General features: G+C 39.3%; 1 protein-coding gene and 1 long non-coding RNA gene across 4 annotated transcripts; both read right to left on the reverse strand.

Annotated features, from left to right (window-relative positions):
* Positions 1–7223: 7223 nt before the first annotated feature.
* LOC145111099 (uncharacterized) lies at positions 7224–9580 on the reverse strand. Its single transcript, XR_013710167.1, has 2 exons — positions 9048–9580; positions 7224–7406 (listed from the first exon to the last, which is right to left on the reverse strand). It is a non-coding gene; the product is annotated as an uncharacterized LOC145111099 (long non-coding RNA).
* Positions 9581–10098: 518 nt separating this feature from the next.
* LOC145115729 (Ribosomal protein L36) lies at positions 10099–11491 on the reverse strand. 3 transcript variants are annotated; one of them, XM_079052084.1, is made up of 3 exons: positions 11339–11491; positions 10734–10893; positions 10099–10417 (listed from the first exon to the last, which is right to left on the reverse strand). In XM_079052084.1, exons 2-3 carry the CDS (start codon positions 10889–10891, stop codon positions 10261–10263), a joined length of 315 nt encoding a protein of 104 aa, XP_078908210.1. In that variant the 5' UTR covers positions 10892–10893; positions 11339–11491; the 3' UTR covers positions 10099–10260. The 3 variants fall into 3 exon arrangements, with proteins under 3 accessions (XP_078908210.1, XP_078908211.1, XP_078908209.1); XM_079052085.1 differs by having other exon boundaries at positions 10734–10904; positions 11339–11490; XM_079052083.1 differs by having other exon boundaries at positions 10734–10917; positions 11339–11490.
* Between the last annotated feature and the right edge of the window lie 628 nt (positions 11492–12119).

The following is a 12119-nucleotide window of genomic DNA, read 5'->3' on the forward strand; positions in this document are numbered from 1 at the left end:
AAAACTACGACCTTCTTCGTTAGCCGAGTCAAGGGCACGTCTATCTTGGAGAAATCCTGGATGAATCTCCGATAGTAGCCGGCTATTCCCAGGAAACTCTGAATCTCAGATGGAGACTTCGGAACCTCCCATCTCATCACGGCCTCCACCTTGGCCGGGTCGACCAGAATATCGTTCTGGTTAACAAGGTGCCCAAGAAACCGCACCTCGCGCAACCAGAACTCTTACTTGGAGAACTTGGCGTACAAGCTCTCCTTCCTCAGAATATCCAAAACCTCTCGCAGATGCTCCTCATGTTGCTCCTGCATATTGGAGTAGACCAAGATATCATCAATGAAAACTATCACGTACCGATCCAGCATCGGTCTACATACGCGGTTCATGAGGTCCATGAACGCGGCAGGAGCATTGGTGAGCCCGAAGGGCATCACCACGAACTCGTAGTGGCCATAGCGAGTCCGAAAAGCAGTCTTCTGTATATCCTCATCTCTAACCCTCATCTGATGGTAGCTTGACCGCAAGTCTATCTTGGAAAACCAAGATGCTCCCTAAAGCTGGTCGAACAAATCATCTATCCTCGGAAGTGGGTAACGGTTCTTCACCGTTACCTTGTTCAGCTCCTGGTAATCTATGCACATGCGATGCGACCCGTCCTTCTTCTTGACAAACAGAATCGGGGCTCCCCAAGGCGAGCTACTCGGTCTGATGAATCCCTTGTCTAGCAGCTCCTGCAGCTGCATAGACAACTCCTGCATCTCGGGAGGAGCCAGCCGATATGGTGCCTTGGCTATCGGAGCCGCACCAGGGACTAGGTCGATCCTGAACTCCACCTGTCGCTCCGGAGGTATCCCAGTAAGCTCCTCTGGGAACACATCTGTGTAGTCCCGCACCACCGGAACATCGCTCACCGTCGCCTTACCCGCCTCCCGGGTATCCATAACATAGGCGACATACCCAGCGCAGCCCTGCTATAGGTAGCGCCTAGCCCTCGCTGCTGAACACAATGTGGGTCCACGCTGTGGCCTCTCGCCGTGGATCACCAACTCTCCCCCACTTGGGGTCCTGACTCGCACTAATTGCTATGCGCAGTCTATCACCGCCCCATTAGGGCTCAACCAATCCATGCCTATAATCACCTTGTTCCCACGCAACGGAATGGGAACCAAGTCTACCAGGTAGCGCTCCTCGAATAGCCTCAGTACACAATCTCTGAAAACTGCTGATGCTCGCACCGATCAGTCATCGGCAATCTCAACCTCTAAAGGGCAATCCAACATACCTGAAGACTCAGGGAACCTCTTGCTAAGTGCAAGAGAAACAAATGATCGAGTGGCACCTGAATTGAACAACACCTGTACTGGGATACCGTTCACATGGAACGATCCTAAACATGTATACACATAAGACATCAATATCATAAACATCAAATAAAAAAAATTAGGGAGAAGGAACCATACCCGTCACCACATCGGGTGTGGCGCGTGCCTCCTCGGTAGTCAACTGGAAGGCCCGACTCCTCACCACCGGAGCCTCCGTCTTGCCCTGTCGGCCATCCGTAATCCGCAGGGTCGCTGGAGCTGGCGCCTTCACTGGCGCTGCTGCTGTCAACTGGGGGCAACTGGCCTTTTTATGGCCCCTCTGGTTGCAGTGGAAAAACAGCAACTCGGATGCCTGAATAGTGGGTGCAGGGGCGGTACAATCCCTGCTAAAGTGCCCCGTCTTGCCGCACTTGTAGCAGCCCGACGATCCCAACCTACAAGCTCATGTGGCCTGCCGCATTTCCTGCAGCGGCCCTGTCCCGACTGGCCTTTCGGCCTAGTGTCTGATCCCTTGGGCTTCTTCCCCGAAGCCCCAGTCATCTGTCCCTCCTCTGCCTTCCTCTTACGGATATGCTCCAAATCAATCTCTCTCTCTCTCTCTTTCTCTCTCTCTCTCTCTCTCTTGCCCTGGCGATCATGGAATCCAGGGTAGGACAAGCTGAAACGCTGACATGCTCCCGAATATCGGATCGCAGCATGTCGTGATAGTGGGTCCTCTTCATAACCTCGTCTCCTGCATACTGGGGCACCAATAAAGCCCTCTCTCGGAACCTGGCGGTGATCTCCGCCACTGTCTCAGTCGTCTGCCTCATATCTAGGATCTCCCAGGCCAATTGTTGGAGCTCCACAGCGGGTGCGAACTCAGCCCTGAACCGGGTCATGAAATCCGGCCATGTCATAACCTCAATATCCGAGCCTCCTAGAGAGTCACCAACCGACTCCCACCAATCCCTGGCCCTGTCCCTCAAGCATCCTTCCGCATATCGAACCTTCGACCCCTCGGGGAAGAAGCTAGTCAACTGTGCAGACTCAATGTCTGCAATCCATCATCTGGCAACAATGGGGTCCTTCGCCCCATGGAAATCCGTCACATCACTGCCCCTGAAGTCCTTAAAGGACAGTGTGCGTGATCCTGACTGGCTGGTCGCCATGTCACTCCTGAACGCCCCGAGGCGATTCTCCATCAGCTCTACTATCCCTTCCTTGATCGACCCAAAGATAACCGGGGTCGTATCAATGATACCTCTCGTGATCTCTGACGCGAAAACTCGCGTGGCCTCTCATCCACTGGGTCGGAACCTGAACCCGAACCTGATCCCTCTCCCGAACTGCCAACTGCTGGTCTAGAACGTAGTACCACCATTATGTAAACACATAATGACAACTGTCATAAATACTGATATATCTAGAGGGATCACATCTACCACAAGTTTCCTGGTCTTGTCTTAGCCTTCCTCGATTCGAGTATGGATCCTCTGCTTCAGGTAGTACGGGTCCATACTACCTTCCACATCTATCCATACTTTCCTCAAGAACTGCCTTGACTCCACCAAGTCCCTTCTACTGCTACTGATCTCTGCTACTCTCTTCCTAGGCTTGCCCTAGGGTAATCACCAACCCAAACTCAGTCCTCAGCTACCGAAGGTATCCTCACGATTCCAATTAGCCACTACATGAATATCATCACATGTGACGAGGCTCGGATAATCCTTAGAGTGAAGGACTCGTCCCTACAACGGTTAGACTCAAACAAGAGATGTGCGATAGGGCCAAATCCAGCACTCTGAGATTATTCAACCCTGATCACATGTGACTTAGCGTATTCACCTAATGGCTAACTCCCATCACTCACAGTCCCACAAAGCACAAAGCAAGCAACATTCAGACAGAAAGGGAACAAACTCAAGCAATCCTATTCACATAAGAAGAATCTGTACTAGCATGCGATGTAAGCTCATATAATCAGGCATAACCTAAATAGGCTATCCTACCTCTGTCTAACCAACACTATCATGCAGCTCAAAAGCACTTATAACAGGCACATAAGGCATCCTTCCTAGATCCTTAGCCCAAATCTAGCATGTTGTTCTACTAGCTGATAATCATAACATAAACTTGTATGGGTAATTTGGGGAAAACTTACTTGAGCTCGGCCGGTCGCGCACATCACACACCTTGTTCTTTCTCAAAACTCTTTAACTTAGATTTTAGAAAACCATTTTCTTTGTAAAAATCTTTTAATCCCTCGGTTTGAGTCCAGACACTCCTGAGGGTGTGTCTGAATACCTCAAACCAGGGCTCTAATACCAACTAATAACATCCCAAATTTCGAGTCCAAAAAATCCAATTTTTATATAACGATTTAGAAAACATTTATAAGAAAACATCATCAAGTCATATCATTTAGTAAAACCATAATATCATGTCTGAAATCGTATCATAAAATTAGTAACAATGTCAGAGTACAATCCCAAGAAATCTCATAGTGCGGTAATCCAATGTGTGTGTATGATGTGCAGCTACCGCGCCGGCTCCTTCCCCTTCGCTGAAGAGGCACCTGAAACAAAACTGAAAACCGTAAGCACGAAGCTTAGTGAGTTCCCCCATCGTACCACATACCATACAATCACATAGCATACATACTGCCATCAATTCTGGGGTGCCCGACCTACCCGGTACAGCCATTCTAGGGTTCCGACCTACCTGGTACGGCCATTCTGGGGTGCTGAGACCCGTGTCAAGCCATTCTGGGGTGCTGACCTACCCATGTCAAGACATTATGAAGTCCCCTAAGGACCCTGGATCTGGAGTCTTAACCCCCAACCATGCTTGCACTCATGATTGGTCACCAAAAATGGTTCCTAAAAGCCCTAATTCACTCCAAAAAGGGATCTAGAACATGAATGAACAAGGTATAAGCTTTATACCTCTGAGGAACTATAAATGCTGCACAAACTCGAAATCTTCTGGTTTCATCTTGGCTCCTCAAGCTTTTCCTTCTTTCTTGTGATCACAAACCTCCAAAATACCAAAAAGGGCCTTAGATCTGACAAAACGATTAGGGTTTCAGTATGAGGTGTTCTGGGAGCATAAGGGACGATGGAGGCTGCATTAAGACGTTTAAATAGGGTGCAATCCCTCAGGTTTAGGGTTTTGTCCAAACAGCGCCTACTCGTCGAGTCGGTTCGCCGACTCGTCGAGTAGGTCACTAAACTCCCGTGTCCAAAGTCGATTCTACTCGACGAGTTGGACCTTCAACTCGCCGAGTCCCAGGCCAAAATGTTATAATTACTTGAATGAAAATACGTACCAGGAACCGGATGCTACAATATATATATATATATATATATATATATATATATATCAAACAACATTAATTTGGGGCCCCAAACCGTAGTGAGGCCGGCGGCCGTCGCCCAACTTGCCTGCCTTATTGGGCCGGCCCTGCCGAAGAACAAGCAGGTTTGTCTACTTTTCATCAAAATTTTACCGTGTTTGTGATTAGAAGTATGTTTTGTATATGGGGTTAAGTTTTTTTTGAAAAAAATCGAATAAAAAAATATAAAACCGTAGGTTTCATACGAAACCTACGGTGTATAAGTGCCCAATGCACAGATTGTGCAGTGTCGACTTGTACACCTACAGTTTCGTATGAACCGTACGGAATTTTTTTTTTTGACAAAACAGTAGATTAAACCCAAAACAGTAGATTAAACCCCAAAACCGTAGCTTTTTTGACAAAACAGTAGATTAAACCCCAAAACAGTAGATTTAAAAAAAAAAAAAACGTATTTTTTTCCCAAAACCGTAGGCTACGGTTTGGGAAACCGTAGCTAAACCGAGAGGAAACCGTACGGTTTTGATTCTTAGAAATGAAAAAAAAAATTATACAAAACACGAAACAGTAGACGAATTGGCGAAACAGTAGACGAATATAGAAACCTACGGTTTCGTGGGCTACATTTGGACATTTATTAATTTTTGACTAAAAATTATTAATCACTTCATTAATTTGGCTAGATTAGTAATTAATGTTAAGTTTGCAATATTGAAGATATGGGGTTAACTTATAAATCGAAAGACATTTCCACTCACTAAGGGTCCCAATATTATGTGGGCCGCATTATGGATAGCGAACCAATGTTATACTTTATTTACATCTCAAATAATTTAAAACAAAAACAATATGTATGAAGCCACTCAATATTTTATAAATCTCAAATAAATTTAAACAAAAACAATGTGTATGAAACCACTCAAATATTTTATAAATCTCAAATAAATTTAAACAAAAACAATGTGTATGAAACCACTCAAATATTTTATAAACTAGTTTAACCAGTTAAAAGGTTTACAAGCTAAAGTTAGCTTTTGAACATAAGAGTAAATTACACGAATCGTCTCTTATGTATGAGCCAAAATGCATGTTCAGTTTTTATTTTAAAGAATTAACTTGGATCATCCATGTATAATTATTTTCACTCGGGTCGTCCCTACGACCATAAAATGACTATTTTGCCATTAATAATTTCTTTTTTATTTTCTTTTATTTGGTTGTCATTTTTAAATTAAAATAAATACACCAATCATTCTAGGGTGTTCGCGGTGCGGTTTGGAGCGGTTTCGTACTGCATATGCGATTTGAGATATTTGGAAACCGCAAACCACACCGCGAAAGGTGTAAACCGCAGTTTACGGTGCGGTTTGTTGCGGGCGGTTTTGCGGTTTAGGTGGTTTGATTAGTTGTTAAACTTTGAAACTTTTTTTCAACCATTTAATCAAAATTAAAATTTTAAATTTTATTAAAGAAATACTATATTGTAATATTTTTTTAACATATATCTATGGTCATTGCTTAATAATGCCAAATCTTTATACATCTTATTGAACATTCTATATCGCAATACCTTACAACTAATATATATATATATATATATATATATATATATATATATATATATATATATATATATATATATATATATATATATTTCATAAGGTGAAGTTATATATTTCTTTGTAAAAGTTAATGTAATTTACTAAGAGCTAATGTAAGTTGTGGTTTGTTGAAGAACCCATGTTTAATGAAATACTACATTAACATAATCTTACTATTATAATATAAGGTTTATCAATAAAAATCGAACTGTTATCGAATATATATATATATATATATATATATATATATATATATATATATATATATATATTCGATAACAGTTCGATTTTTATTGATAAACCTTATATTATAATAGTAAGATTATGTAACATGGGTTCTTCAACAAACCACAACTTACATTAGCTCTTAGTAAATTACATTAACTTTTACAAAAAAATATATAACTTCACCTTATGAAATATATATATATATATATATATATATATATATATATATATATATATATATATATATATATATATATATGCGGTGTGGTGTGGTTTGAACCGTAGTTTTGTAACTAAAAACCGCAAACCGTACCGTATAGTGTGGTTTATCGAAATTATGAACCGCAAACCACACCACAAAAAATCTAAACATCAGTATGCGGTGCGATTTTGTGCGGTGTGGATGGTTTATACATTTTGTGTGGTTTGATGCACACCCTAAGCCCTTCCCCCTCACTTTCCCCAAATTCTACTTTGTCTCCCTCTTCTTAGTCAATCCCGATAATAGATCCAATACCCTAGATCACAACATTTCTCATCCTTCTCTTGTTTTCTTTTCCGATCGTCTGCCTCCTTTCCGACGAGCTCTACACAGATTTGGCAGAGTACATTTCTACGTCAGACAGATTACTTTTAGTACCCACCAACTCTGGTGAAACAAAAATGGTGGATATACTGAATGTAACGACCCAATGTTTTTTAGAAATAAACAAAACAAAATAAAGTTAGTCGTTACCCTTTCAAAAATATAATTAAATTTTCAAAAGTATTCAATCATAATTATAAAATAATATTTCTAAAAACATTGCGGAAGCAGAAAACATCACAGGTTTAAAATATAAAATAGTAAGTTCATAAATCTTCATAAGAATATCGTCTGCAGTCAGACCGGTCTCTTTCCTTTATTAAAACTTGACGATCCTGAAAATGTTAAATATCAACGGGTAAGCATAACGCTTAGTGTGTATACACATTACTCTACCATTATATAGATCACTTACTTACACATAACATAACATTTTACATAAAACATAAAACATAACATAAACATAAACATAAACATTCCTAACACATATCGTTGGTACCAACCATAACATTGTTCTCCCTTCCAGGAACTACACCCCTTACTCCCTAAATAGGAAATAAGAGTGCAGTTGGCCTCACTAGAGGACAAACCACATTCTATCTTACCTTGTTCACTCTAACGGATTAGGGTATCCGTGCACAAATATAAAACAAGTAATGCCTACATAATAGGAGAGTTAGTGTAACTCACATCCTTGACCTTGAAAACTTAGCTAGCGGGAGCTAGATATAGTTTTTTCTTTCCGAGAACGTACACAACAATTATAACAGTATTTAGCTTATGCTTTGTTGTATTACTCTTATAAAACTTACGTACATATTTTCTCATTTTCTATTTGATTGTAGTGTTTTGTTCGGGACCTGTTTTCCCACCTTAAACTCCATATTTTCCAAAACTGTAACACATGAAGATAGATCAGGTCCTTAGCTTTAAAAGTAGTACCCGCACACCTCCATAAGATTTTTCCATGATTATGACGAATTTTACAAAACTGTCTTGCATAACAGGTCATTCTGGACCAGTCTGGGTAAATGGTCATTTTCACCCTAGTTTGAAGACTTTCTGATTTTTGGTCAAAACTAATGAATTGTAGTAGACTAAAATACCAAACTGTGGGGACTTGTCTCGACCCAAGATGATGTCCCATGATTTTTATACGATTTTTACAAGACATGGGGCAGAACAATAGATTTTTCAGAAAGGTAAAACTAGGATTAGGGTTCAATCCACTCAACCCATTAAGTCCCAAATTCGATTAAGACCTTCCAGGTCAGTAACACATCAACCCTAGGTCCTATAACAATTTTACAAGCAATGAGAAAGATATCATACGTAAGTCGTTGAGATTGAAAGCTCCATACAAGCCTTGCACCTAAGACATTTCAACAACAATCCAAAAATTTTGGCAATGATTGACGATCTATAACTCAAGCTCCAGACCTTGAAATAAAAATTTTAATGGCCAAAACTTCAATATATGTCTTGAGAATCCGCAATCCAAATTTCTCGACGATCCAACGGTTCAATCTTCGGGGATCGTCCAAGTACTACTGAAAGATCTTCAAAAATGGGAATTCCAAGCAATATGGGTTATTAGGGTTTAGTTGTGTTTAAGGGCCCTTAAGTGGTTAATCAAATTCGGCCCTAAGGCCCCCAATTCAACCTAAAACCTTTCTCATGAGGTCCCTAGGTTTGAAACAATAACTCCATTGCCCCTCTTTGCAATATTCTGACTTTTAAGTTACCAATTCTTAATTCGGTTCCTCATAATTCCAACTATCATCGATTTTAATCGATCTTCAAGTAACTATAATTTCATTTCATACTCCCCCATACCTAGTCTTGAAATATAAATTTAACTACTAAAATTCAAATATCTGAATTTATAACCTTACACTTTAATTTTATGACCCATAATTATAACTATTTAAATTAAATGGAAATTAGGGTGTTACACTGAAATAAAAATGGCAGACCTGAAGCCACCGCAGCTCGCCTTCGATCGTTTTCTCACCCATTCTTTTTATCAATCGATCTGACAACCACCGGTTAACGTCATCCCCGTCGCAGCTTGCCATCACCATCGTAGCTCACCACCACCAAACCTATTCTTCAATTTTCAAGCGGTACAAGCATCGTCTTTAACTTACAAGTCGAAACCACTGGTATTGTTGCTAACGTCACTTTGCTCCATGGGAGGTTTGAGATACTGACGTTTTTTTGATGGTTCTTGTGGTGTAGTGAGCCTAGGCGACGTCAATCTGAGAGGCTGAAGTGCACACCAGAGATTGAAGAGGGAGTCAACACATCAGAGAATAAAGAAGGGTAAAGAGAGATAGATGAGGGTTGTGGTCCATCGATGGTGGAGGCTGTGGTCAGGCGACTTATTGCCGGAGTATTGTTTGGGGATCAATACCGGAGTTATTTCCGGTGGTAGTTGTAGCAAATTCCGATGACTTTGTTTCTTCCTAAAAACAAAATTTGGTAGTTGTGATGTTTGATATCTGTCAAAAATTTATATGGGAAAGAGGGGTGGTTGCTATTTTTTATTTAAAAGGGTTTGGTAGACCCAAAAATTTAATTTTTTCTTTAATAATTAAAAATATAAAAATAAATGAAAAATGACACTATAGTCATTTCATATTTTGCAAAGGATGAAACGTGTAGATTTTAACCAACGAATGATGAAACGTGCAAATTTTAACTAAACGAAAGACGGTCCGAATTAAATTTTGAAAATAGGGACTGAGCGTGTATTTTGACGCCTTCACAAGAGACGATTCATGTAATTTACTCTAAACTAAGATGCAAAATCCAACAAACTACTATGTAATGAACTTACACCCAACACGAGTCCCAACTAGCATAAAAATTCCAATTCTAATGTACATTAAGCTCTTTGAGGGGATTACACCAGCTGTTTTACATCTCACATGATGGTCATAACAAGATAATGTGGGACATTTCATTGGTTGTTGAAAGAATAACTCTTGTCGAAATAAAACATGTAGAATTGCGATACGATACTTAGCAAGACGAAAACAAACGATCATACAATGTTGGACCTCATTATTCAATATAAAAAAGAGCTTAACCCAATGCTTTAATCAAAGAAAAGAAACAAAAAATTATCATCATTTAGAATCAAAAGATCACATTAGGTCTAAAAATAACAATGTCGTATCATCATCATTTCGCACGTGTCTGAAGCAGAGACGCTAGGCTCACTCTCCACCCAGCAAAAAGCGCAGGCAACTTCCTCTCGACTAGTACAGATGCTAAGCCGCCTCCAATGCCATATTTTGGAGCTTGATAATCGCTTCTAGCCACTTGCATTTCTGATATTCTGAAAAAAAAAACATAGCAATGTAAATTAAATATTTTATTTCATTGGAATGATGAAAACATTTTTACTAATGTGATTATCATGGGTAGGAATGACTCATTCCATTACCTTGTTTATTTCATCCATTACATTCTTATTTCATTTCATCCAACCAAACAATCCCTAAAACTCAAGGTTTCTCATGAACACCACATGCATTTTATAGGATTGAGGTTGACTAGCCTAAAGTATATCCCAGTATATAAATAAACCAAATATTTTGTAGCCCAGAAATAGATTTTATAAAATAAAAGATATAAAATAGAAGGAATAATACCTGGATGTGAGTGAAGAACCTTCATCACAAGAAATTGTTGACAAACCTTGTCGTTGTTTATGCTTGGGATTTGCTGAGCATAAAACAAACACTCTGCCACGACGCTTCACTGTTCTACAGAATTCACACATTTTCTTCACTGATGACCTCACCTTCATTTCTGCAAGTAATCTAGTCAAATTTTCTGTCATATAAACACGATTTAATAGAATGTGGAAAAAACTTAAAGCCCAAAATCTACACAGTTTTCATTATTGATTACTTCAATTCAGCAAGAGCGAATTGTTTATGTCATTTATCAATTTATGCAGCAACTATACTTATTTTCTATTGAGTTATACATATGGCGAACTGAAGAAACCAACTTCCATGGTGAGACCATTATATAAAACGGATTGTAATGCGCTTAATATATGATATACGTATGCATACATACATATATATATATATATATATATATATATATATATATTTGGAGAAGATGTACACAATCTATGTTAAACCCTAAATCAAAAGAAAAAACCATACAAATGAAAAGGGGGTTGTCACAAATCTAGATACAAATCAAAAAAACCTTTTCATTCGTGGATTAATAAAAAACTTACCTGAATTTGCGAACAGACTCTTGTATTGGATCTTGCGTGTGCGATTATCTCTTTCCCCTGCTCTATGTTCTGCGCCTCTACCACTGATGTCTAGGGTTCGGACCGACTCTTGTGGCTGTGGCTAATAGAACAAAATATGCTGCCGGGTCGACTCACTGATTCGGTTTCACTTTTGAGAATTACGAATCGGAGTTTATGCTTTAAAAAATTAATTAATTTAGTATAGGTTTTAATCTCTAGATTCATGAATTTACCATATGATTTTTGAAAATTACTAAAAATATTCAAGAATTTTAAGTTTACAAATATAACCATATAATCCAAGAGTTTTTTTTTCCGGATCCAAGATTCAATGGATACCCACCAGTTTAATTTACGCCTAGTTTCCGAGTTTAACAAAAGAAAAGAAAATAAGAGAAAAGAAAGTAACGTGAGAAAACAAGAAAAATGAAAGGATAACAAAATTTTCTTTTGTGTTTTCCGAGTTGTAGAGAAGTGAAAGGAAAATTGATCATTTTGTTCTTTCTTTCCAAATCCTCCCAAATCGGAAGGAAAGTTAGGAGGGTAATTGATCATTTCATTACCTCCACTTTCTTCCTTTAATGAAACTCGGGAACATCAATTTTTTTTTATTTTCTTCTCATTTCCACTCATTTCCTTTCTTTTCTCTCATTAAGTTGAACTCGAGAACGAGGTGTTAGTGTTAAATTTCAAAGAAAATATGAAATATGATACCGATCGTATTCTTGAATCACGTTTCAAACTCTCTCAAAGTGAGACA

The sequence above is a fragment of the Lactuca virosa genome, chromosome 5 (genome assembly GCF_052849685.1).
Source record: "Lactuca virosa cultivar CGN04683 chromosome 5, Lactuca_virosa_CGN04683_v6, whole genome shotgun sequence".
Lineage (NCBI taxonomy): Eukaryota > Viridiplantae > Streptophyta > Magnoliopsida > Asterales > Asteraceae > Lactuca > Lactuca virosa.

Bases quoted from the DNA above. Each gene is read 5' to 3' on its own strand.
- LOC145115729 (XM_079052084.1), bottom strand. From the start codon at position 10,891: ATGAAGGTGAGGTCATCAGTGAAGAAAATGTGTGAATTCTGTAGAACA. The intron at 10,418-10,733 runs GTATTATTCCTT...TTTTTTTTTCAG, and splicing joins GGTTCTTCACTCACATCCAG to AATATCAGAAATGCAAGTGG.